Source organism: Corvus moneduloides, chromosome 21, assembly GCF_009650955.1.
Source record: "Corvus moneduloides isolate bCorMon1 chromosome 21, bCorMon1.pri, whole genome shotgun sequence".
In the NCBI taxonomy this organism is placed as follows: domain Eukaryota; kingdom Metazoa; phylum Chordata; class Aves; order Passeriformes; family Corvidae; genus Corvus; species Corvus moneduloides.
This window is the reverse complement of record NC_045496.1, coordinates 10929274-10952978: the sequence shown is the minus strand read 5'-3', so window position 1 is coordinate 10952978 and position 23705 is coordinate 10929274. Positions and strand designations below refer to the sequence as shown.

The window sequence follows — 23705 nt, the reverse complement described above, 5'->3', positions numbered from 1 at the left end:
GAGAAATGACATGACTCCCCCCCCTTACTGGGGCAGCAGCTGGCAGTGCCCGACCCTGCCTGGGCTGAGCTCAGACAGCTATGCTGGGGTGCTCTCTGCCTGAACATGTGTTTGCCTGGCTGACATTCCCCTGGAATTGTCCAGGGCTTCGCACAGGCTCCCTCAGACTTCAGCTCACACCTCCTACCCCGTTGGGGCTGGAAAGAGGGTGGCAAATGTGACCCCATGAAGAGGAGGAGAAGCCCCCCTTGGGGAGGGAAGGGATGCCAATCCCCCTTTCAAAACCACCGATGGACAGCCTGGGAATAGGACGGCCAAGTCTGAGCAAGACCAAGGTATGGAGGACACTCACATCTCCCAGGATGGGTCCCACCACACCAAGAACCACCTGCCAGATAGGAACTAGCTCCAAAGTCCCCAAAACCAAAAGAAGGATGAGAAGCAAGGGGACCATCCCTACTCCCACAGGGCTCCCCCAACCCTGTTTCTGCTCCCTACCATCCAGAAAAGAGATTTCTTTGCTCCTTTTCAGTCTTTGAAGACCTCTTCTCATTGCTTGTCCTTCTAAAAGTGAAGCAGGAGGTTTGAGAAAGGGATTAAGTGCAATCCAGAAAAGATCTCTCTGTGGTAGTCCCTGGTGCAGTTGCGCTGTAGAGGATGGCAGATGAGTGCCTCAGGAGGTGAGGTGGGCAGCATGAAGAGTCAAGAATAGGCAGGTATTTTTCCCATGGAAACCTGAGAAGAGTCAGCCTGGGAAGGCAGAAAGGCAGCAGAAATGATTCTGTGCTGAGCCTCGGGGACAGGACTGCAGTTTCCTGTGGCATAATCAGCAGCAAAGGGGAATAATTTTTTTCACATAAATTAATATAATAGTGTCTTGGAGTAGATTGATGTGGATTTTCCAGGGTTAAGTGCTTAATGAATCGAAGGGAAGAGGTAAACCCCTGCAAACAGACTCACAGATTGAACCCAGCAGTCCTGCAGAGAAGGCCTGCTCCTATAATGGGCACTGCCAGGGTGAGGGCAACTCTCTGTGCCCCTATTTAACCATTTTCTTCCCCAGACTCTGCTGCCAGTCATTGCATTAGGGACAGCACTGGAGCTCATCCCCTGCAGGACCTCCAACAGCAGAACCTCCTCAGTGGAGCAGCACGTCAGGGCTGGGGGCTCCAGCACCACAAGCCTTGGGCAGAGGCTTAGCCCCCATGAGCGCCTCTGCACCCCAATACCACAGTGATGAGCAGGAAGCTCTGCAGAAGGTCCTGTGCAATGTGTGCTGTGCATGGGTCAACTGTGAGTGGCAGGAAAGTTCCTTGCTTCAAAAAATATTGAGAAGTGAGGCAGGGTGTGAGGAGCCCTGTGTGAGGGTGTGACCCTCAGCCTGCAACCCAGCTGCTCTAGGAGCTGTGTCCTCCAGCCTTCTCTCCTTGTTTATTATTTTGTTCACTGTTGTATCCCCCTGAGTAAGCAAGCTGCAAATGTCCTTCTCAGAGGAAGGAGCCCAACCTCCTTTGGCTTGCTGCTCCAGAAGCAAATGCACCACATTATTCACTTGTGATCATATTAAAACCAGCCTCAATGTACATCTGGGCTCCTCAGGGCTGTCACGAAGTTCTTGTGATGATTAAAAACAGTAACACAGCCATAGTTATTAATCATTGTAGGTGAGAGGTTCTTGGAGCTTTTCTGTATGTCAGGGTGTTCCCACGTCCCACTGAACCCATCTAAGGGCTGAGCCCCAGGGCGGAGGCAGGATGGGGTTGAACCTGGGGTCAAGGACCATGCCCGGAGGGGTAGATGGGGCTGATCCCAGGGACGTAGGCTGTGCCCAGGGAGGAGGGACAGGACTGGTCTGAGCCCTCCCGGTAATGGTGATGCTCGAGGGACAAAGCTGATTCTGCGGCCGGGGCGGTGCCCGAGGGGCCGGGCTGGGGCTGATCCCCAGCCACAAGGGGATCACAAGGATCGTGCCAGGGGGAGGTAGATGGGCTGGTCCCGGGGCGGAGGGGGCAGGAAGATCTGAGTCCGGGTCCGCAGGACTCGCAGCCCGGGGCCGCTCCGCGCAGTGCCACGGAGCCGGTGTCCCGCCCGGGTGGGCCGGGGCGGCGGTGACTCAGCCGGAGAGGCGGGGGAGGAGGAGCGGCAGGAGCCGCCGCAGCCGCCGCCAAGCCGCTCACCTGCCCGGCCCCGCCATGGCCCGCCGCCTGGCCGCCCTGCTCCTGCTCCTGGCCCTCGGCTGCCTACTGGGCATCCTCCTTCTCCTCCTCGGCTCCGGGGACACGCGGGGCCCGCCGGGCTTCAAGGTGAGCGGGGCGGTGCGGGGGCACCGGGCGCGGAGTGGCGGCGGACACCGGGAGGTCCTCGGCTGCTGGGGGAGCCGCCGTGGGCACCCCAGTGTATGACATTCCCGGTGTGCGGATTACCGGTGCGGGAGAAGCTCCGGCAACAGGAGCCTCCCAGCGTCACGGGAGGGGCCGGGGCTGAGGGGTCCCTCATCTGCGGGGAGGGTCGCAGGGAGCAGCCCCCGCCGGCTGCGCAGGGACGGGGCCGCCCCAGTAGCGAGACACGTTGTGTGACACCTCCCCTGCGGGACCCCCGGCTGCAGGAGCCCCGGCTGCCCAACCCTTGTGCCTTAGGAGCTGCGCTTTGGGAGGGGAGGGGAATCTGTTGGACACACTGAAAGATAGCGGCCCCCCGGGCCAGAACAGCCGAGTCAGCATCTGCTGCTGCGGCTCTGCCTGGACCAGGGCTCCCCTGCGCACCCCAGCATCTCCCCGGGCCCCACTGCATTGCCCAAGCGCTGCTGGGTGACAAATGCTTTCAATACAAGCTGCGGGTTCTTTTCCCTTTTTCACTGTAAATTCAGATGATGAAAGAAGTTCCCGAACAATTTCTTGTTGGCCAACTACTCCTTTCATAGTCCAAGTCTTTTGTTTTAAAATAGTCCCAGGCTCTTGTCCTGAAAAATAGTTCATCTAAAACCCCCTTTTTCTCATCCCAAGCAATTTGCTTGGAAACTTTCTGAGCCAGCCTGCATGCCAGATGTGCTGCTGCCTTCTCTCTGGGTTTGTCAGATGTAATGAAGATTAGAATGAGAAGACGAGCTGCCTTAGCCAAGATGACCCTTGCTGCTCTTAGTATAACTACCAATTATTAACTCCTTCTCTGTGACACCTTTCTTTGCCACCAATTGCCACATGCTAGGGCATCTTGGGCAGTTTTTCAAAGTGGATTTTATCTCTTGGAACGCAGAGGAATTAGACTGGTACCAAGATCCCCATATGTAGCACTTGGTTCAGCCTGGAAAGCCTTTCTTCTTCCTGGTTCCAAGACGGAACTTTGGTTTTAAACCAAATGAATTCCCAGAAACTTTTTTCTTGTGCTTTTTTTGGTGCTTTTTCACTCTCTGAGTGGTAGCACCTTTTAGTCTGCAGGCAGTGCTGCAGTTTAGGGCCAAGCATCCCTGAACACTTGCCTGGGTCCTGGCCCTGCTCTGCACAAGGCCTGCCCAGGGACGCAGGGTTCCTGGACATGCCAAGTGCTGCGAGGTCCATTCTGGCGTGTGCACCAGTGTCCAGCAGTGCCTGTTCCCATGGGGCTGGCACCGGGAAGGTGCTGAGGAGTTGCTTTTGCACAAAGCCCAGTGCTGTTTTGAGAATGCAGAACTTTGTGTTATTTGAACTCAGCCCAAAACATGCCTGCATGGCTTAGAGGTCGGTCCTGCTATGGAAGATCCTGGGCACATCTTCCTTGCTGACTCAGTCCACGTTAGCTGCTGGATAGTGATGTTCACTGCTGAGCTACAGCTCCACATCTTCCCTTTCCAGCTCCTTTGCTTGGAAGATAGCCCTAAAACCACCCTGGATTAGTTATCTTGCTGCTGAGGGACTGATCCTTCCCTTGTGGGTCTGCAGTGGAGCTCACGGCCTGACTGCCCTGAGCTGCTGCCTGCTCTTGACAGCTCTTTTCTTTCTTCTTTTGGCAAATGCATCTCTGGCAATTTCTGCGTCCTGTGGCTGCTGTGGCTACTGCAGCAGGAAGGAAACCTGTCGCAACTCACCGCAAACCTTCATGCCGCATGACCTCACCACCCTTGCGGGAGGTAGAATGTTGAGGGGCAGGGATGAGCCCCTCATGCAACATGGAGCAGCCTGGAAAGCCTGTGGGATGGGGACTGGAGTCCTGGGCATGGCCATGGGGCACAGGCAACAGCACATGGGGCATTCTCAGTGTCCCCATCTGCCTCTTCCCCTGGGCAGAGCCATACACTGATCAGGAGCCCCAAGCCCTACCCATGACCTTTGGGAACATCACTGTCCTCTGTGTCCCCTCTGCAGGGGCTTTAGGACTGAGCAGCCCTGACTGGGGCTGGGCTGAGTGATGTTGCATTGGGGAAGAGCCCTTGGGACCATGGGTGACCCAGGAGGCAGCAGAGACAGGGCTGGCATTGGAAAACTGTCCCAGTGTAGGGCCACAATGGGGACCCATCTGTGTCTCTCTGCCCTGCAGCCTCACCAGGGTCTGGTCAGGGGGTTCTGTTAGAAAAATCCCTGTGCCACCAGGAGATGCTGGTGTTGGGGGCTGTCCCACATGCATGAGACCCTGCCAAGCCCTGGGTGCCAGCAGGCAAATATGCAGAGGCAGATGAGAAGGGTGATGGGAGCCAGGTGCTGGCATGGGAGTGTGCCAGGGCATCCTTGTGTCTCCCCAGCCCTCATGTGCAGTGTGCTTGTTAGCAGGCGCAGGGCAGCTCAGCTGGCAGAGCTGAGGGCAGCACTTACACTGCAAACACTAACGGGGTGGGCTTTTATCCTCCTCCCTGGGGCTTCCCACCTGTAGGGCCCCTGCAGTCCACCTGCCCATGCTCGTGGCTCAGCTGTGACTCAGACCCACGTGGCAGAGCACTCTGCTCTGGGGAATGCAGTGGTTCTGATACCCAAGCCCAGGGTCTGGGCAAGGACAGAGGCTAGGACAGGGACAGGATCTGGGGCCAGGGGCTGGCACTGTTGCACAGCACTGTAGGTAACCCCATTCATGATTTCTGTGTGAATGCTGGAGGCATGGGGTACCCTCAGGACTGGAGGAAATGACATTCCTTCATCACTGGGAACAAACTAGGCTGCCCAAGTCTGCCTTGGTGCCTTCGCGCACCATATGCACACGGTTCCCACCCCTGCTAACTGCTGCCAGGCGAGGATGGCTTCTCCACAGGGACAGGCCAAGGTGCCAAACTCTGTGCCCCCAGGAGGGGCTGGCACGAGGCTGTGGCTTCTCTCATGCCAGGGTGGCCGTGGGGTGAGCTGTGGCAGCAGTTGGCCAGGCACTCTCTGCAGTGGCAGTGCCATCGTGTTGCAGCACATCACCTCAGCTGGGCTAAGCGCTGCCGCCGCCACTGCCAAGGCCGAGGGACCCGCGGGATGCCCCTCACCCACCACTCCACACCTGGTGGCAATGGGCTGGGGGTCCAAGACGAGAGACCCCCACCCTGACCCACAGGTGTTGGCAGCAAAGGGCACTAGGATGTGTCTACATGGGGCAGCCAGTTCTGCATCCTGCCCCAGCAGTGCCACTGTCACCCCAACACGTCACCTCTGCATGGGGCTTGCCCTGGGCAAGCGGGGCAGTGGGGGCTCAGGTAGAGGGGTCTGCCTGGGGCTGCTGCAGGCAGCATGTATGGTGTCCCCTCCCTGGGAGCTGGGTAACCTTGTTTGGCAGGAGGAGTAGAGTTATTTATAGCCAGAGAATGGCCGAGCCATACAAGGGCAGGAGGGATGAGGGGCCTGGCTGCCCTTCTTTGGCCAAGAGCATCCCAAGGAGCCATTTCAGGTGTTCCCCCCCACCACCAGGGACCTGGTGCCATGGCTCAGCACAGATGCAGGCAGCCGGGAGTGATGGTAGCCTGCAGTGGGGGAAGAGCCCTCTGGGCTGCACTCAAAGGGGCCTCCTTACCCAAAAAGCCAGAGTCCCTGTACTGTTCCAAATAGCATCCCAGGATGGCCAGTATCCTACTCCCAGTCACATCCCAGGCAGTGCCCTGTTTGGGCAGGGCTGTGCCAGGCTGGGCTGAGCAGAACCTGCCTCTGCCAGATGATGCTCCAGAGCTGCTGGGCACTGAAAGGGTAGGAATGGTTGTGCACTCAGCCCCAGTGCCTTCCCTTGGGAAGGGCTGGAGCAGCCAGGGGGCCTTCGGCCTCCAGGCCTGACCCACTGCCTTCCCCCTGCAGTACGGCATCGTGCTGGACGCTGGGTCCTCCCACACCGCCATGTTCATCTACAAGTGGCCTTCAGACAAGGAGAATGACACCGGGGTCGTCAGCGAGCACAGCATGTGCGATGTGGAGGGTAAGGGCTGGCCCTGGCCCGGGGCCAGGGGCTGGTGGTGGTGTTTGTTGCATTCCTGTGGCAGGGCAGCATGGTGTGAGTGCCCCCGCCAAGCCCAGCTGCCTCCCTCGGTATTCACCCGGGTAGTGACGTGTTCTAAAGGGTTCAGCTTTATTGCCAAAATGTCTCCCAACTCCCCCCAAGGCTTGCAGCTGTGCATGCTTGTGGTTTGTCTTTTCCTGGCAGGTACTGAACCACCAGGGAACAATCCAGCTCCCTGCCTAGCCCAGTGAGGAGCCAGGGTTGGTTTTTCACTCTCCATTTATCAACCTTTCCCAGACTGTCAGCCAGCAGGGGATGCAGTGTGGGCAGGGAGATGTGGCTGGACCCTGGATGGCTCCATGCCCACAGAAATCTGCCTTTTGGACAGCCTGGAAGGGGCAAAGCTGCTCACCAGGCATCTTCCCACTGAGCATCATCCCCTCACCAGCAGGGAGCAATGCTGTTTCCTCTTCACAGGTCCTGGCATCTCCAGCTACAGCTCGAACCCTCCGGCAGCAGGGACAAGCCTGGAGCACTGCCTTAACCAGGCCCTAAGAGATGTGCCCAAGGAGAAGCACGTGGGCACCCCGCTTTATCTGGGTGCCACAGCTGGCATGCGCCTGCTCAAGTGAGTGCTCAGGGGGGCCCTGTCGTGCCACTCTGCGGTGCCACCCTGACATGCCAGCTTGCCACGCACAGCAGGGGTGGAGGTGGTGAAGGATGGCTGAAGTGTTGCCCCTTTGCTGGGCAAAGCTCTTCACCAGCCAGCTGCCCAGTGTGGTGTGCCCTGCAGAAGCGGTCGTGCCTTTCAGAGGAGGATATGCTCTGCAGGGTACAGCCAGCACAGTGCTAGGGGAAAGGGGCTGGTGGGGCACCAGCATCAGGATAACCCACCCAGACTTTTTGGCTTGCTAGTACAAAAATCCCTTGCACCACTGCCAGCTTGATGGTACACAGTGAGAATAATCACCCGTCAAAAAGCACACGGGGAGGAGTTGTGCTCCCCTCACCCAGCCCAGGCAGGATGGATCCCATTGTCCCAGCAGGAGGGAGCACACTTCATTCTTGCTACCTGCCTCCTCTGGCAGAGACAAAGGGAATTAGCTGGCAGTTTTTTGGGACATGCCTATAGGTACCCAGGCAAGGGCTCACCTCTCTCCTGGGCCCTGCTGTGGCAGTGCTGGCCCCCAAAGGCTGTTGGGACAGGGTTCTGCCACACTGTGGCACAGCCCCGTCACTCTGCCCTCTTGCTTGGCCCACAGCATTGCGGACCCGCAGGCATCGGACGCTGTCCTCAGAGCTGTGGCAGCCATGCTGAAGACGCACCCCTTTGATTTCCGGGGAGCAAAGATCCTATCAGGGGAAGAGGAAGGGGTCTTTGGCTGGGTGACCGCAAACTACCTTCTGGAGAACTTCATCAAGGTGGGCAGGGGACAGTGACATCCAGTGGGATGGCTGTGGTGGCTGGGCAGCTCATCATATGCCTATGCCTGCTTTTGTCCTTCTTGGCTCAGCGTGGATGGCTCGGGGAATGGATCCAGCCTCAGAAGAAGACCCTGGGGGCCATGGACTTTGGAGGCGCTTCCACACAGATCACCTTTGAAACCAGGGACACGATTGAGAACCCCAGAAATGAGGTGGTGCTGAAACTGTATGGCCAGGCATACAAAGTGTACACGCACAGCTTCCTCTGCTATGGGAGGGACCAGGTCCTCAAGAGGCTGCTCTCCAAGCTCCTCCAGGTACAGTGTGTGCTTGATGTGGATGCTGGCTATCACGACCCCACAGTTGCCCCCTCATCCCAGTGTTTACGCTGTCCCCCAGCCCTGAGCCAGCTGTACACCTTTACCAGCCAACTCCGGTTTTGCCCCCAACCCTCTCCTGTGTTCCCAGGGCTTTCTCTCACCATCTCCATTAGGTGATGCAGCCCTTGGCTAGAGCCAAGACAACCCAAGCCATTTTGAGACATTTTTGGCAACTGCTCTGTGTCTTGCTGCTCAAGCTCTGGGGGAGCTGTGGCTATGGCACAGCTCATGCATCCTGTGTGTCCCTCCTCTGACAGACTGAGAGCTACCAAGAAACTGTCTCCCATCCCTGCTGGCCCATGGGCTACAACAAGAGCCTGTTGCTGAGCAGCATCTATGATAGCCCCTGCACAGAGAAGGAGAGGCCAAGCCTTACTCTCAACACCACCGTTACCTTGGTTGGCACCGGGAACAGCAACCTCTGCGCTCTGCATGTCAGCAAGCTCTTTGACTTCACCAACTGCTCCTTCTCCCACTGCTCCTTTGATGGCGTTTTCCAGCCGAAGGTTTCAGGAAACTTCATTGTAAGTCCTGGCAAGGAGCAGGGTGGTGACCCAGCTGCTGGCTGGGCAGGTTGTCCCCAGCTCCCCAGCATCATGTGGCAGCAAAGCCAGACCCCCAGCTCTGCAAGGGTGGTTGTTGGTGCCCACCACGCTGGCCAGAGTATCTGCTCATGGTGAGAAAGTTTGCTCCCAGCCTGTCCCACAGGTGCTCCTTTCCCTCCATCAGGCCTTCTCTGCCTTCTTTTACACTGTGGACTTCATCCGGACTGTGATGGGGAGACCTGTGCACCTGCCCAGTGACCTGAAGGATGCCGCAGAGACCATCTGTGCCACCAGCTGGAGCGAGGTGGGCTCCCTGGGCATGGTGGGAAGGAAGGGGCTGCTTCACGTGGGGCATCACCCAGGCTTTGAGAGAAGCCCTTGGAGGACACTGGGTTTCCTGGCACCAATTGAGTAGGGGGAAGGCAATTGATGGCTCCTACATGTGTTTGGGAGGGGGCTCAGGTGTGTATGGGCAGCCTTGGCCTCACAGATACAGCCACCATGAGCTTCAGGCCACAGACACAAGTCTGGCCATTGCTGGCTTGACCCCTCTTCTCTTTCCCTCTGTGCATCCCACCCAGCTGCTCCAGAAAGCCCCCAAGCTGGAGAAGAGGCTGCCAGATTACTGCGCTGTCAGCACATTTGTGTATTTGCTCACCACCAAAGGCTACAGCTTCAACAATCACTCCTTCCCCAACATTGCCTTCCAGAAGAAGGTGGGTAGCACCAAAATACATCCCCATCCCATGGGATCTCTTTGGAGTTAGGCCAAAGAACCCTGCAGGAGAGATGATCCCACATGGAAAAAGAGCCAAGCAGAATCAAGGAAGATCTCAGTGAACAGGGGCAGGATGGAACTCTCAGTTTTTGTAGGGATCTCCTGGGGGATGGAAAAAAATGAGCTGAGCTGGCTGTGGGGTAGTCATGGGGTCAGGTCCTTCAGCCCTTCCTTGGCCCTCAAGACACCAGCCATCGCAAACAATGCTTTGCTGAAGTTTTTTGAGAAGTTACCTCAGGGCAGGATCCCACTTTTGTCAGCACATGCCATGGGATGTGCAAGGAGATCAGGACTGGCCTGAGCGTACAAGGTCTTACTCCCCGGGGATGAGCCCAGTTCAGCTCAGGATGGTCACTGCTCTGTCCCTGGGCTGGCTGAACCTGTGAGCAAGCAGGGGCTCGGGGGGCTGTGGACTCTCCCACACTCTTCTCCCTTGGGCTGACACTGAGGTGGTCCCTGAAAGGTCTGAAGCACAAGTCTTGGGAGAAGCGGCTGAGGGAGCTGGTGGGGCTCAGCCTGGAGGAAAGAAAGCTCAAGGGGGACCTTCTCACTCTCTACAACACCCTGACAGGAGGTTATAACCAGGTGGCGGTTGGTCTCTTCTCGCAGGTAACAAGTGACAGGATGAGGAAATGGCCTCAAGTTGTGCCAGAGGAGGTTTCAGTTAGATTTTAGGAAAAATTCCTTCATGGAAAATGTGGTCAGGCATTGGAACAGGCTGCCCACGGAAGTGGTAGTTACCATCCCTGGAGGGATTTAAAACACGTGCGGATGTGGCACTTGGTTTAGAGGTGGCATTGTCAGTGCTGGTGTTACTGCTTGGACTCCATGATCTTAGATGTCTTTTCCAACTTGAATGATTCCATGATTCTATGATTCTAAGGTCTCCTGAGGCCCATGCAGCTGGGCTGGCTGGATGGTGACCATGCCATGCTGTTTCCACAGGCTGGAGACACCTCCATTGGCTGGGCCCTGGGCTACATGCTGAACCTCACCAACATGATCCCGGCAGAGAAGCCCTCCTCCCACAAAAGCATGTTGTACAACTACTGGGTCATCCTCATCCTGCTCTTCGTGGTCACTACCCTGACATCCCTGGTGACTGCCATCTGCCTGCTCCGGCACAGCAAGTCCAGCATAATCTGATGGTGGGGAAAGGGTGGGCCGTGTCTGCAGGACCAGCACCATCCTACCTGCTGGAGGCTCCATGGTCTGAATGCTTGGGATGTGGCAAGCGCTCAATGTCCTCCTCCAAGGCCTGACACTGTCCCAGATGGAAAGCTGTCCCCTTTTGCCCTCCCCTTGCCCTCAAGCTGCAGGAGAGGAGGGACAGAAGAGGATCACTGGCCCTGTGGGAGAAGGGCTTAAATATTTCCCAGCACTACTCAGGGATGGACCCTGGAGCAGGCTCGGGAATGGGACATTCAGAGCTAGGACATCTTTTTGCCACCAGAGTTGAGCTAGACTGGGACAATGAGCCCAGGCAACAATAGGATTCATTTTCATGTGGATGAGTGGGGAATATTACTTACACTAGTCCTTATAGCCAACCTCGCTAGCCTGTCCCTGGAGCATCAGCCCTGCCTCCTGGGGAGCTCTGGGCATCACCGGTAGCCCATGTTGTCTTTCTGGCTGATGCACAAACCCCAATGACCTTCCTGAAGGCAAGGTCTTGGCCTTGGCAATAGCTTTGGGTAAGGACTTAGCAACAAGCAGATGTGGGAAGATGGCAGCTTCCAGGTCCCACTTCAACAACCAGATATTGTGCCTTCCCTATCCCCATGGTTCCTACACCAGACTTGCCTTTGCCACAGCCAGAGACTCCTGCATGCCCTGATTCCTGCAGCTCTGTGGTGCATGGCCATGCTGGCACAGAGGGGATGGGCTCCCGCACGGCGAGGCTTTGCTCCACTTTGAGCCCGGCATCGCCCCACAGCAGGCAGCTGGAGGATGCACCTTCATTTCCAATTGAGTAAAAACAGGGATGTGCAAACATGAAGAAGGTCTGGTTTTGTTTGTTTGAGTTTTTTTAATAATCTGAAATAAAACTTTGTAACCACTGCTATGGCTCAGTGGCTTGTGATCAGCAACAGGCACTTCAGCCTGGCTGGCCCATGGGGGCAGAGCCCCTCAGCCACATCCCCAGGTCAGGCTCTGCCCAAAGCTCTCAGCCCTTGCAGCCTGTCCAGTGGTAAGACACCATCATGGCTCTGTGCGCTCTACCAGCCTGGAGACCACCTCAAATAGACCAAGGTGGCCTGGAAACCTCACTCCAGACCCAGGCCCACCTGGAGGTGGAGGTGCCCCAGCCAGCCACAGTCACCAAGCTCATGTTTGTTTTCCCAGTGCTGGAGGTGCAGTCACCCCAAAGCCAGGGGCAGGCAGCTCAAGCTGTCCCTCACTGCCACAGCCCCCACACAAAACAACCTGCCAGCAGCCTCCACTGCCAGGGCCCAGCGCTGGTGCTCAAGGACGGCAGCAAAGCAGCTCACATTTGCTGCTGCACTCACTGGCAACTCAGAGACACCAGGACACACACTGTGGTGCTCGGCAGCTGCATGGGGCTGGTCCCAGCTCTCCAATCCATCGGGAAGCCTCCCCCTGCCCTGCACATTCCACAAACACTGGAGAAGAGTGGCTGTAGGGAGCTGCAGTTTCTCACTGCCCTCTTTGCTCCTGCTGGCAGCACAAACTCTGCTCCGTGGGTTTGCTCACTTCCCAACACCCTTCCCTGCTCCAGCTGAACTCCTGAAATGCCATGCTTGACTTAACACAGCTGTTCCCTGCAGCACTTTGCTTTCAGCTCTTCCACTGGCTGCTCCCCATCTCTCTGCAAAGGGCAAACCTGATTCCAGTTCAGATGATGCTGTGAACCCCCAAACCCACTTTCCTCCCCAAGCTCCTCATCTCCTCAGCACAGGGACTCCCTCCTGTGGTGAGGCTCAGGGCCTGTCTACGTAGCTCACACGAAGGAGAAGGCACTTCTGGTTCCTGAGGCTGAAACGCTGCTCTAAGAACCCAGGCAGCTCCCAGAATTCAGGCTGGGTTTCCTCTTCTAAGAAATTCAGCTGCAGCTGAGTCAGAGCTGGACAGCCACCAAGAGCAGACAATTTACCTAGTCAAGACTTGGAGTCTGACATTAGGAAAAACCCCACATGCCCCGCTGCGTGCATAGGATTTGAGACAGTACCATTCCCTTGCCAAGTAGTTATGGATCTGGACAAACAATCTGGGACTAGCCAGTGACAGATGAGCACTGCAGAGAGGGGCCCTGGGCACATGGTCACCCCTGTTGCAGGGAAAGAGGACACCCCAGAGGCCACGCAGCTGTGGGGCTCAGCTCAGGCCTGTTCAGGTAAGTATGAAAAGCCTTGCTGCTGCAAGAAGCTGTCCCTTGCTGATGCAAGGGACATGGGGACTGGCTGGGCTCAGGAAACATAGGGGACACAGCAACAGCTCTGCCCTCACAACATAGCCCAGACCTCTCTGTGCCTGCAGCCATCTCAGAGCAATCTAGTTGCTGACTGAGTGTGAGTGCCATCGCCACAGAGGGACCAGAGCTCTCTGCTCCAACATTCACTGCAGAAGTTGCCTCAGGTTGACATTCGCCACCTGCTCTCTCCTTCACCTCATCCACAACAACTGCCTGCAGCTCTCAACCTTTATTGTACCCCCAGTGCAATGTGCAGAGGCCATGGAGCAGGCGGCAGCAACCCCCGAGGTGCCTCCACCATGCTCTCACTGCAGGATCGAGTCCTCTGAGCTTCCCAGCAGTGTCACCAAGCCCACCAGCCTCACAGGCAGCATGGGCAGCGTCACGTGGGGCAGGCAGGAGGAGGTGAAGTGGGACACGGGCACAGCCTGCTATGCTCTGCTGGCTACTCCACCACGTCACCGTACCTGTTCTTCCTCACCGATGTTGCGGCGCCGTCCCCGTCCTCTGCACTGGGGAGGTTTTCTGCAACAGAAAGTACAAGTTCCCTGGACCTCCAACTACCCTGGGGAGTTTTCCAAGAATGGGCAAAGAACCACAGAGGCATGTAAAGCCTCTTCAAGTTGGCTCAGCTTTGGAAGCTCAAGGTATGTGTGGGAGAGAGCAGCGAGCAGCCATGAGAATTGTCCAGCAGCGCCTGTCTTGATGCCCCTCCAGTTCTGCCCACCCTACAGAGCAGCAAACCACTCCACATCTCAGTCGCTCTCTCCTTCCCTTAGCTTCTCCTTCCTCTTTCCAGCAAATGAGCCTTTTGTGCTGGCTCTGGCGAATACCCAAAGCAGGCAAGGCAGGAGGCAGCAGCAAGCGCACCCAGCCCACCTCACCAGCCCTGCTCAGGAATCCACTGTGCCAGGTGCACAGATGGACGGGGGAGGCACGAAACCAGGAAAGGAGCTCCACCCACCACGGGTGCTCCTGCTCCCATCCCTTGGCTGCAGGGTGCCACTATGGGACTTATATTGAGATTTTGGCAATGACACTCACCAGCTTAATTATAAGACAGGAACAGCAAAGTAAGTATTGCAGCAGGGAAGAACCAGGCATGACAAGCTCAGGGAAAGCAGTACGAAGATATGACTGTACCTGCGGGCTGAGACACCCCACCAGTCACGCTGAGCTCCTGTGGGGACTTGCCTGTCTCCAGGTAAATCCAGAAGTTGGAGCATTTCTGCGTCTCAGCTCTGGTTACCACGTAGCTTCCGAGGGACCCTGCAGCTGGGGAAGCCGAGGTGCGCCTGAGATTGCCAGCAGCATCCTGGTGGGGACAGCACCTGCTGCCGCGACCCCTCCTGAGCCCTCGGGGCCGGGGCACAGGAAGGTGGCTGGAGAAAGGGACACGCCACCGGCAAACACCCCTCTGCACCGCCCGGGCTGGGCACTTACCCGCGGCCAGCAGCAGGCTCCACTGATGGCTGTACGGCAGCTTCTGCCGCGCCAGCTTCTGCACTGCGAAGGCGGCCCCGCTGCCTGCCGAGACCGGGGCCGAGGTCACCGGACACGGCCGGGACGTCCCCGCTGCGCCCGGGGAGCGGCCAAGGACAGCCCGGGCGATGCCCAGGTGGCTGGACCGGCCCGTACCTGCCAGGAAGGTGCCGATGCCCTTCATGAAGGCGTGAGACTGGCAGGCCGCGTACTGCTGCAGCGCCTGCGGGGACGCGTCAGTGCGGGGGCCGGAGGCCTGCCCGGCCCCCTCAGCCCCGGCCTCCCCGGCACCCCCCGGCCCCCCAGCCCGTCCCCCGCGGGGCGCACCGGGTGCTTGGCGGCCACATCATCCTCCACCCGCCGCACGCCCAGGTTGACCATGGCGGAGCTGCCGGGCCCGGCCCTGGTCAGGACCCGCCCTTTTCCACCACCCGCCCCTTTTCACCGCCCCTTCCGCCGCGGCCATGGTGGAACCGGTCGGGCCGTTTCACCTGCTGCGAGCCGCGCCGGGCCGATTTCTCTGCTACTGCGGGCCCGACGGCGCCGTCTAGTGAGAGCGGGGCGGGAGCAGGAGCGGGCGGGGGGCGGGCACGGGGCCGGGCGGGGGTCGAGCAGCCCTGGCCTGAGCTGCTTCCTCCCTCAGTGTGACCGACGCGATGGAGGTCTGGGCCGGGGAGCTCGGCGACGGCCCGGCGCTCGGCTGCGTATGTAGCGGGGGGCCAGGGGGCGGCGGGGGAGCTCGGAGCTGAGACGCGGGGTGCCGGCGGGGCAGGGATGGACCTGAGCCCAGGCTAGGCCGTGTTGGACGCGCTCTCCTCCTCCTCTCCCTGTGCAGCGGTGCCCGCCGGAGGAGCACGGCGCGATGCTCAGGTGGGTGCCGCCGCCCTGGGACCTGCCTCGCTCCGGGCACCTTCTCAGCCCGGGCTGCCCCCACCGCAGGCCCCAGCTCGCCCGGGGCTCCCTCTCTGCCCCGCTCCCCTCACCGCCGCTCCCCGCAGGGCCGCCCTGGGTCACGGGGCCGCCGCGCTGAGCCTGGGCCCGGGTTCGGCCACGCTGCGGCTGCCGGAGGAGCCGCGGTGCCCGGCCCTGGCCCTTGCCCAGCTGCCCGCCGCCGAGGCGCGCAACCAGCTGCGGGCGCTGGTCTTCGGCATGGCCGGCTGCATCGAGAGCCTGGAGAGGCGCCTGGAAGGTCCGTGGTGGGTTTAGAAGGGGAGAGGGCTGGCAGCTCCTGCCACCTTCATGGGATCGTCACCCCTACCTAAAGTGCCCTAGGTGGCCCAGTTGAGCGGCAGCGGGCGAGTGCTGTGCATCAGCCCGGGTGGGTTCTTCTCACCGGTCCCAGTGGGACAGCAGCGGAGCTGCCATCGCTTCCCTGTTCCGGCTGGCCCGTTCTCAAAGCCGGCCGGGGTCTGCACCAGACCCCCGCGGGCAGAAGAGACCCTGCCTGGGCCCAGAGGGCACAGTGGTGTGTCTCTGTGTGGAAACACAGCCCTCTCCTCATGGCCAGCACCACACCAGCATCCTGAATGTGGGAGTCACCTTACAGACATCTTTGTTTGAGGGGTCTGGGAAGATTTTGGAGCAGCAGCCGTCTGGATGGAAGTGCTGAGAGGAGAATGGGGCTCAGATTGGCTATGGAGGGAGCTTGCTGGGGAGGCTTGACGTGCTGCGTGCGGTATTGGGGGGTGTTGTCACAAGCTTTGGCTCTGGCTCCTGTCTCAGTAGCAGCGGAGACGTTGGCATCTTCCTGCAGCCCCGAGAAGAACGCTGCCCGGAGCCAGCAGCTCTTCCTGCCAGGTAGGCGCTGCCAGGGGCACCTGCCCTGGTCCTGCAGTCTTGTGTCTTCTCCTCCCTGGAGGCTGCTGGTCCTGTATCCATGTGCTCTCCAGGACACTCGGAGTGCCCTCGGCTGTGGCTGCTGGCAGCCACCCATTGTCCTGGTGCTGTTCCGGGCAGAGCAGGGGCAGGGCTCGATGTGGTGGCTCTCGGGCTGTTTGGGATGCTCAGGTCAAAGGCTGGGCATTGCCAGCCTCAGGAGGGCAGGCTTTGCTGTGCTTCTGGACTGGAGGCTGTGGCAGGTCCATGGCTCCTTTTGGGAGAGGAGGCCAAGTTTGGCTCTTCCTTGTGCTCTGTGGCTGCTGGTCCTGCCAGGCTGGGCTCCCGCAGGCTCCCTCTGGCCCTGGAGGGACTGGCAGGGCTGCCAGAGCTCTTGGCTCACCTGTGATCTGTGTCCTGCTTGTTCCTGACCGAGGCAGATCCCAGCCCCAGGAAGAGTAAGGCTTCTGGCTCAGCTTTGCCAGCCAAGAGGAAGGTCCCGGGGGAGTCTCTCATTAACCCTGGTTTCAAGAGGTCAGTGCTGGGGCTGGACACTGCTCCCTGGGCACCCTGTGAGCTCTGCTCTGAAGCTGTGTGGCAGCAGGGCATGGGGCTCGGGGCTCTGATGCGTCTTCCACGTCCTTCCAGCAAGAAGGCGCCATCTGGAGTGAACTTCGAGGACTCCTGATGGGTGCTGGCCTGTGCCCTGATGACAGCTCTGGGGACCCCTATGGACCCCTGTGTCTGAATGAGGGGGTGTCCCTGTGTTCCAGCCTGCTGAGCTCCTCGCACCCAGGGAGACAACAGAGCCAGCAGCACCTGGCAGCCACCCCTCAGCTGGGGTGGTGGCAGGGCCTTTGGGGGGGAAGATGGAGCAGAGGGGACACCAGCATGGTGGGTTTTTCCCCCTGCAGCTCTTCCCTGCTGGCAGGGACCACCTCCTGACCTCACTTACCATGAACTGGTGGAGTTTGGATGGAACGATTACCTGTGCTTTGCTTCTTGCCAGTAAAGGTGTTTTTAGCCAGCAGGTCTCTCTGGGTGTGTCTGTCCATTCTGCCTCTCCCTTTCGCAGGAAGCCTCGGGCCTGTTTCAGCTGAATCCGGAGGTCCAGGCCTCAGAGAAGTTCCCTTCCCTGGCAGCTTTTTGAAAGTGGGCTGATGGGTGTGTGGTTAGAGCCTGGCCAACCCGTCTGGAGAGCTGGGAGGGTGGGCTCTGCCTTGCTGGGCACTGGGAGAGGATGAGGAGGTCAGTACTTGTGAGGGAGGAGCTGCTGGGATGGTCAGTCCAGACTCACCCTGGTCTTGCTTGCAAAGCCTTTATTGATTTCCAGGAACTCTGAAGCTTAGCTTGGGCTTTCTCTGCTTCACAACCCCCAAGTCTGCTGAGAGCTTCCTAACAGCAAGTTCTGGGGGGAAATGACCACTGCCCATTGTCTGTGCCATCCCCCTCCAGCTCCGTTCCTAGGTCTCTCTATGGCTGTGCCAGGTCTTCTCACCCAGTGCAGGTGTGAGGGCACCCTGTGGCACCTATTGCCCAGGCAGGTTGGCACAGTGTGCCTAGGCAAGTGGCTGCAGGGCAGCTTGTTGTCCCCAGCTCTGCCCCTGCCCTCAGCTGGGCACAGCTTTGGCACTGATGGCACTGGTGGCTGTGCCCCCTTGCCCTCACCCTGATGCTCGAGGGGCCACGGGGTCCTGGTTGTGAGGAAGGGTGGGTGGCACAAGAGGGGCTGAGTGCACTGCAGATTGCTGCCAGCACCTGGGTGCCAGTGGAGGGAATTTGGGTATGACGGGCACGTGTTGTACTTGGCTCTCCTGAGCGCCTGCAGGCAGGGTCAGGGTGGGTGCTGACCTCCTGCCTGACTCCAGCCTTGGCCCTGCACCCACCAGGGCACGTGCCCAGCTCACTGCGGTGCCCGGACCACGGAACGATAGGCTTGTATAATCTCCTGGCTCTTGGGGCAGGTGTACTTGAACTCCTTGGTTTCACTGGCACTGCTGAGGTACCGCCACACGCCCCGCAGGTCCTTGGGGATCCCAAAGCGGCGGTAGTGCTGGCACACGACCTGCGGGCACAAACGGGGAAAGCCTTGCCTGACACTGTGCCAAGGAGGGCAGGCACCAGTTGGGAAGGGTGGCAGGGAGCCAGGGGACATCCCTGGTGCTGCACAGTCGAGGGCTGGCACTCGGGAGGGGATGCAGAGGGGAGTGGGATCTGTGGGGAGGGCATTGTGCTGGGCAGGCCTCCTGGGGAGAGGGATGCTCGGGGACACAGAGCTGACAGAGCAGCTGGGAAAGGAGCAGGGGCTTGCTGTAGGCACCAAGAGGAAAGTGAGAGCATGGAGCCAGTGGCATGGGGATGCCAAGGAAAGGAGAAGGGCATGGTACTGGGATGCCCTTGGCTTACCTGAACAATGTTTAGCTTGGGCAGCAGGTTGCAGTCGGCCAATGTGAGGTGGTCTCCGTCGAGGAAGCGGCGCTGCGAGGCCCGGAGGTGGGGGTCGCGGGCCAGCTCGTGTTCCAGAGGGGAGCTCAGGTACTCATCCAGCTTCAGCAAGGCCCGCAGCAGGCTCCGCTGCAGCACTGCAGGGAGAGTGGCCAGATCACGGTCCGGCCCTGCTGCGGGCATGGGGACCCTGCTCTGCTGTGGCCTCCTCCCAGCCCAGCCCTGTGTCCAGGCAGCACTTGTCAGCCTCTTCCCACCTGGCTCAGGCTGGCACCTGCCTCTGCCCTCCCACAGAGACCTGGCACAGCCACACTGACCCACACAGGGAGGGCAGTGCCTGGACAGACCCAGCCGTGGTCTGGGTGGGGGGACTGGGAAAGCTCAGTATGACCAAGCTCGGCTTTGGGGTGTGGCAGCTGAGAGGTTGCACGGGGTGCTCCCCCACCCGCTCCTCACCGTCGTCCTGGGCAGGCACCGGGTTCTTGATGAAGGCGGAGAACTTGTGGAAAATGTCGTTCCCAGCCAGGCTTGACTCTGGGTACTGCGGGACCAGACTGGGGCACCTGCGGGGACATGGGCACAGCTGAGCCAGGTGGCAGAGGCTGACAGGCTCATCTTGCCTCTTCCCTCAGCTTGTCCTGCCCTTCTTCGGGGGCCCCCTTCCCCCTCTCAAGGCAGCACCAGCCACTGACATGGGGGGGCCCAGCTGATCCTCCAGGAACTCCTCAATGGCGATGGTGTCGGTCTTGGGCTCGCCGTTGTAGAGCAGGACTGGCAGCTGGGCACCCGGTGCGAAGTCCTTCAGCACGTCCAGCGCCCTGTGGGAGATGGGGACACCGCTGATGCCTGGCACGTCCAGGGTTCTGCAGAGCACCTTGTGTGTATGTGTGTGTTCAGATGTGCACATGTGTCGCAAGCAAAGGGAGTTCTGGGAGGCCGGTGCACAAGGTAGTGCCCTCGGGCCCCTCCTGCCTCAGTATGTGCCCAAGGAAATACCCGCCAGCCTCCCCTAAACACCAGGGGTCACCTGGGGAGGTACAAAAAGCTCCACGCATCCCGTAGTGCCCGCCCTTCACATCCTTCCCCAAACCGTTGGGGACCTACCACCCCCCACCCTGCACGTGGTCCTGGAGCCAGGGCTGGCACTCCTTGGGAGGGGGCCACCACTCACCTCTTCACGTCCACAGTGGTGAGGGTGAAGGGCACTCCTTTGAGCAGCAGCACCATGAAGAGCCGCTGGCAGAAGGGGCAGTACCCCACGCTCTCCCCATCCTCGCTTGCCTGTGGGCACAGAGGGAGAGCTCAGCTGCGCTTTCACCCTGGCGTGGCTCCAGTGGGGGCAGCCCCAGAGGGCACAGGGTGAAGATGGTAGGGCACAGCCTGGCAAGCTGTGCTGCAGTCCATGGCACCTGCTATGCCAGGCAGGGCACCAGCCCCTGGCCCCTGCCTGCTCCCAGGGCCTCAGTGCCACACCCCAGGACAGCCCCGTGGCACAGCAGGTGCTGGCCTTGGCACCCTCTGGGGACAAGGACCCGAAGGCTGCACCAGCCTCACAGTGCCAAGGGGACAAGGGCTTCAGAGCAGCAGGGGCAGCAGGGGCGGCTGTGGCAGGGGATAGTCCAGCAGCAGAGACTGTGCCGGAGGAAGGTGACAGTGATACTGGTGGCCTTGTCAATGCCAGCCACAATCCCGGGTGAGCCCTGTGCTGCCCTGCACAGCCGGCCAGACTGCCCCGGCCAGGCGGTGCCTGGGAAGGGCCCGGCAGGTGCAGGCAGATGCTGTGGTGCTGGGCTGCTGGGCCCTGCTTTGGCGGAAGGGGGAAGGGGGCGGCAGAGGGGGGAACCTGGTCCAATCTGCCCAGGTTGAGTTCCCACAGCCCCTGTGCCTGCAGGGCAGGAAGCAGCAAGCAGTGTGCCCTGGAGAAGAGCCCGAGCCGCCCGCTGCCTGTTGCCAGCCCCATTGCCTACCTGGTGCCTGACGCGCTACCTGCCCCTCTGCCTGCCCGGTGCCCCGCATCCGGGCCCTGCACTGGGCAGGGGCAGCCCAGCCACCCCACTGCAGCACTGCCAGGGTTGGTGGCTACCCACTGGCCTGGGGCACTGACCTCGGGATCCCCCTCACCTTGATGAAGAGCTGGATTTGGGGTTTCTCGGCCATGCTGCGTGGCGGCTGCTGCTGCACTGCTGGCTGCACCCTGAGTGCCCCAGCTGAAACCACGGCCCCTCCCAGCCCACATTCCTCCTCGGGGTGCACCCGCTCCCACCCACACCTGGCCCCACAGCACAGAGAGGACGCCCTGCCATGGGGCCCCGCCACCGTGGCTGCTGCCAACCCCAGGCCAGTAAGGGCAGCTGGTGGCATTGCTACCGCTCCTGCCTGTACCCCCAGCCACCCCACACTGCCTGAATGATGTGAAGCACCGGGCACAGCCCCGTGTTGTGCCCAGCACTCCTTGCCCCTAGCAGGATCCTGCACCCCCCACGCTGGGCACTGCCACTCCCCTCCCCGGCCAACGACACAGCTTCAAAGGATCCAGTTATTAATTTTTATTTAAAACGATCATTATTTTCACATTTCATCTTTGTTTTGTTTGGTAGCAATATACAGGCAGCTCCAAGACGTCCCCAGCCCCAGGGGCCCCATGCTCAGGGCTGAGCATGGCACTGGCGCTGTGCCCGCGCTGGTGGCCAAGGACGTGCAGAGGGAGGCAAGGCCGGAAGCGGGGGGCCAAACTCAACCAAGTGAACAGTGTTAAGGCAGCAGCCACCCCTGCCCTGGGGCAATGCCCCGGGGCACTACCTACCCGCTCCCACCCTTGGAGTGACTCCAGCAGGGACTGTGCCCACGAAGCCCTAAACCCAGGGCAGGGAGGCCACCGTGGCCACCCAGGCTGTACGGGCACCTCCACTGACCCTTAGAAGCCATGGGGATGACGGCATGGTGGCAGGGGGAAGACTGGGGACAGGCGAGACACTCTGGGACTGGGGTGCCAGTGCCCCGCTGGAGCCCACAATGCAGTGACAATGCAGTGTGGCAGGTGTGGGGCTCGTGAGGATACAGCCCAGGGCACAGCAGCACTGCCCACCCTGGGCTGCCCAAGCTGACAGCTGGGGATCAAAGATGACACTATTATCCCCTCTCCCTGGTGGCAAAGGGCAAACTTTGAGCTGGCTTGTCTCCCAGCATCCACTGGGGAAGGCAGAGTGTGGCCAGCAAAGGAGCAGGGGCACGCTGATGGGGGCTGCCCCCCTGCGCCATCCACCCCATCCCAGATCCAGCCAGTTTCCCACGTCATTAAAAAAAATACGGTCTGAAAAATCTGAAAATAGAGCTTCTTCCCCCAGTTTTCCCCCTATTGAAAATACTGTATATTGTATCACAATCTATAGCAGGTGGTATATGGGGCTGATGGGACCGGGGTGCACGGAGACAACCGAGGGCAGGCCCTGCTAGGGTCCCCAAGCGGGGCCAGAGCCACCCTCCCCCCACCTCCCATGGCAGCCAGCTGAGGTGCCTGGTGCTGCTCAGGGCCTCCAGCCAAGCCTGTGCCACAGAGGCTGAGAGGGAAGCAGAGCACACAGGGCAGATGGGCCACGGGTGCTCCCCAGAAAGGTGCACGGCCACCCTGGGGTGTTGCAAAGACTGTGGCACCCAGCAGTGGGGGGTCGGGGCCAGCGTCACAGGCCCTGCTGCCACCTTACCCTCTGGGCACAGCTGCAGATTGTTGAGAGCTGCAGGCACCAGCCATGGTCCCTGTGGCTGACAAGGCAGCAGGACCCTCTGCAAAAAGGAGGGGCACTGCTGGCTGAGGGGGTGCCCACTGCTGGCCAGTGACACGGCCAGTCCCACGCCTGCAGTCCATCCTTCCTTCCCCACCGCCCCGGGCACCACTGCCAGGCTGTGCCGGCACCCACCCTGACTGTCCCAACCTCGTACCTTAAGGCCACCCCACTACCAGCTTCCAAAGCCATCCTGGGGTGCAGCAAGCCCTCTCCTAGTACCACCAGTGACCCAAGCGTAAGAACCTAGTGCAGGTGGTTCCTGTACAGGGCTTGACACTGAGGAACAAGTGTCAGGCCAACAGCGACGTGGAAGGGGACACAGCAAAAAGGTGGCAGAGCTGCAGCAATGCCCTGGATGGGGGAAGCAAGTGGTGAGGGCAGGGAGGAGGGCAGGGTGAGAGTCTCGAGGGTGAGGGACATGGTTAGGGGCAGAGGGGAGAAACAGCTGGTGCCAGCATGTGAAATACCCTGTGAAATACCCTGTGAAATACCCCTCTGCCCTGCCCACGTGCCTCTGCAGTGGCACTGCTGCCTGGGGGACAAAGCCAGTGCCCAAGGCCAGGCAGGGCCAGGGCAAACCGACCCCAGGGTGGGCAGGATGTACCAGTAGGGCCAAGACCCCCAGTGACATCCCAGTGGTGACAGAAATCGGTCACGGGTGAAGCACCAGAGCACCTGCGCCCCTGCAGTGCCCAGGGCAGCACCAGGCAGGGGTGATGTGGAAGCAGCCATCCTTCTTCTCACTCCACGGGGCCCGGCCTGGGGGGTACCCACAGCCAAGGGTCCGCAGAGTGAGTGCAACACAGGTGTCCAGCCAAAGGCACCGCTCACAGGCCCCTGCGTCTCGGCCCCAAAGTGAGTGGGGCTGGCGCTGCTGGCACCAAGCCGTGTCCTTTCCTTCAGTCTCCGTCCACGGCACGTTGAGGACCATGCCCCTGGCACCACGCAATGACTCTGCTCCAGAGCTGAAGGGGACAAAAGCCACCCCAGCGGTGGCTTGCGAGGTCCATCCAGGCATTGCTGTACCCACTGTGTCCTCCCTGGCACGTGGCTCCGGCTGCGGCAACTCCGCTCCACAGGGCAAAGGGAGGGGAGAGGCCAAAAGGGTTTGGTGGCTTCAAGCCGGGAACGTGGCTGTCCCCGGGGTCTCAGCACAGCGTGTCCGTGTTGAAGGAGAGCTGAGCCTGAGCAGGGAGACAGGCAGGGCTGAGGGGCTGCCCACTTTGCCAGCACACCCAGGGCATCTGGGGCCAGAGT

General features: G+C 60.1%; 5 protein-coding genes across 16 annotated transcripts in view; 2 read left to right on the top strand and 3 right to left on the bottom strand.

Moving 5' to 3' along the window:
• Positions 1-1886: 1886 nt before the first annotated feature.
• On the top strand, positions 1887-11552 carry ENTPD2 (ectonucleoside triphosphate diphosphohydrolase 2). Its single transcript, XM_032130865.1, has 9 exons — positions 1887-2303; positions 6225-6342; positions 6841-6991; positions 7626-7785; positions 7878-8105; positions 8426-8692; positions 8898-9017; positions 9295-9429; positions 10437-11552. The coding sequence occupies exons 1-9, from the start codon at positions 2193-2195 to the stop codon at positions 10635-10637; spliced, it is 1491 nt and encodes a 496-aa protein (XP_031986756.1). The 5' UTR covers positions 1887-2192; the 3' UTR covers positions 10638-11552.
• Positions 11553-13134: 1582 nt separating this feature from the next.
• On the bottom strand, positions 13135-14819 carry TMEM141 (transmembrane protein 141). 7 transcript variants are annotated; one of them, XM_032130879.1, is made up of 5 exons: positions 14734-14819; positions 14563-14629; positions 14368-14451; positions 14068-14199; positions 13135-13449 (listed from the first exon to the last, which is right to left on the bottom strand). In XM_032130879.1, the coding sequence occupies exons 1-5, from the start codon at positions 14785-14787 to the stop codon at positions 13370-13372; spliced, it is 417 nt and encodes a 138-aa protein (XP_031986770.1). In that variant the 5' UTR covers positions 14788-14819; the 3' UTR covers positions 13135-13369. The 7 variants fall into 7 exon arrangements, with proteins under 7 accessions (XP_031986770.1, XP_031986766.1, XP_031986768.1 ...); XM_032130875.1 differs by having other exon boundaries at positions 14368-14629; XM_032130877.1 differs by having other exon boundaries at positions 14119-14199; positions 14368-14629.
• Positions 14766-17251, top strand: PAXX (PAXX non-homologous end joining factor). 6 transcript variants are annotated; one of them, XM_032130872.1, is made up of 7 exons: positions 14835-14956; positions 15050-15110; positions 15242-15276; positions 15405-15599; positions 16034-16203; positions 16662-16755; positions 16870-17251. In XM_032130872.1, exons 1-7 carry the CDS (start codon positions 14871-14873, stop codon positions 16907-16909), a joined length of 681 nt encoding a protein of 226 aa, XP_031986763.1. In that variant the 5' UTR covers positions 14835-14870; the 3' UTR covers positions 16910-17251. The 6 variants fall into 6 exon arrangements, with proteins under 6 accessions (XP_031986761.1, XP_031986759.1, XP_031986758.1 ...); XM_032130870.1 differs by having other exon boundaries at positions 14766-14956; positions 15242-15595; positions 16132-16203; XM_032130869.1 differs by lacking the exon at positions 16870-17251 and having other exon boundaries at positions 14829-14956; positions 15405-15595; positions 16132-16749.
• A 272-nt stretch (positions 17252-17523) lies between these two features.
• On the bottom strand, positions 17524-20848 carry CLIC3 (chloride intracellular channel 3). Its single transcript, XM_032130873.1, has 6 exons — positions 20788-20848; positions 19838-19947; positions 19359-19484; positions 19123-19229; positions 18628-18803; positions 17524-18286 (listed from the first exon to the last, which is right to left on the bottom strand). Exons 1-6 carry the CDS (start codon positions 20821-20823, stop codon positions 18125-18127), a joined length of 717 nt encoding a protein of 238 aa, XP_031986764.1. The 5' UTR covers positions 20824-20848; the 3' UTR covers positions 17524-18124.
• Positions 20849-21197: 349 nt separating this feature from the next.
• ABCA2 (ATP binding cassette subfamily A member 2) overlaps positions 21198-23705 on the bottom strand; it is a 34092-nt gene continuing 31584 nt past the window's right edge. The window contains 1 exon segment of the mRNA XM_032130882.1: positions 21198-23632. Coding sequence (XP_031986773.1) covers positions 23597-23632 — 36 coding nt within the window. The 3' untranslated portion in view covers positions 21198-23596.

Excerpts from the sequence above, each read along its gene's own strand:
- ENTPD2 (XM_032130865.1), top strand. The coding sequence starts at position 2,193 with ATGGCCCGCCGCCTGGCCGCCCTGCTCCTGCTCCTGGCCCTCGGCTGC. Across the intron at positions 6,343-6,840 it reads CAGCATGTGCGATGTGGAGG|GTCCTGGCATCTCCAGCTAC; the intron begins GTAAGGGCTGGC and ends TCCTCTTCACAG. Across the intron at positions 7,786-7,877 it reads TTCTGGAGAACTTCATCAAG|CGTGGATGGCTCGGGGAATG; the intron begins GTGGGCAGGGGA and ends TTCTTGGCTCAG.
- PAXX (XM_032130867.1), top strand. The coding sequence starts at position 14,786 with ATGGCGGAGCTGCCGGGCCCGGCCCTGGTCAGGACCCGCCCTTTTCCA. Across the intron at positions 14,957-15,049 it reads GGGCCCGACGGCGCCGTCTA|TGTGACCGACGCGATGGAGG; the intron begins GTGAGAGCGGGG and ends TTCCTCCCTCAG. Across the intron at positions 15,111-15,241 it reads ACGGCCCGGCGCTCGGCTGC|CGGTGCCCGCCGGAGGAGCA; the intron begins GTATGTAGCGGG and ends CTCCCTGTGCAG.
- TMEM141 (XM_032130874.1), bottom strand. The coding sequence starts at position 14,787 with ATGGTCAACCTGGGCGTGCGGCGGGTGGAGGATGATGTGGCCGCCAAG. Across the intron at positions 14,630-14,733 it reads ATGTGGCCGCCAAGCACCCG|GCGCTGCAGCAGTACGCGGC; the intron begins GTGCGCCCCGCG and ends GCGTCCCCGCAG. Across the intron at positions 14,452-14,562 it reads CATCGGCACCTTCCTGGCAG|GCAGCGGGGCCGCCTTCGCA; the intron begins GTACGGGCCGGT and ends CGGTCTCGGCAG.
- CLIC3 (XM_032130873.1), bottom strand. The coding sequence starts at position 20,823 with ATGGCCGAGAAACCCCAAATCCAGCTCTTCATCAAG. Across the intron at positions 19,230-19,358 it reads GATCAGCTGGGCCCCCCCAT|GTGCCCCAGTCTGGTCCCGC; the intron begins GTCAGTGGCTGG and ends ATGTCCCCGCAG. Across the intron at positions 18,804-19,122 it reads GGTGCCTGCCCAGGACGACG|TGCTGCAGCGGAGCCTGCTG; the intron begins GTGAGGAGCGGG and ends CTCTCCCTGCAG.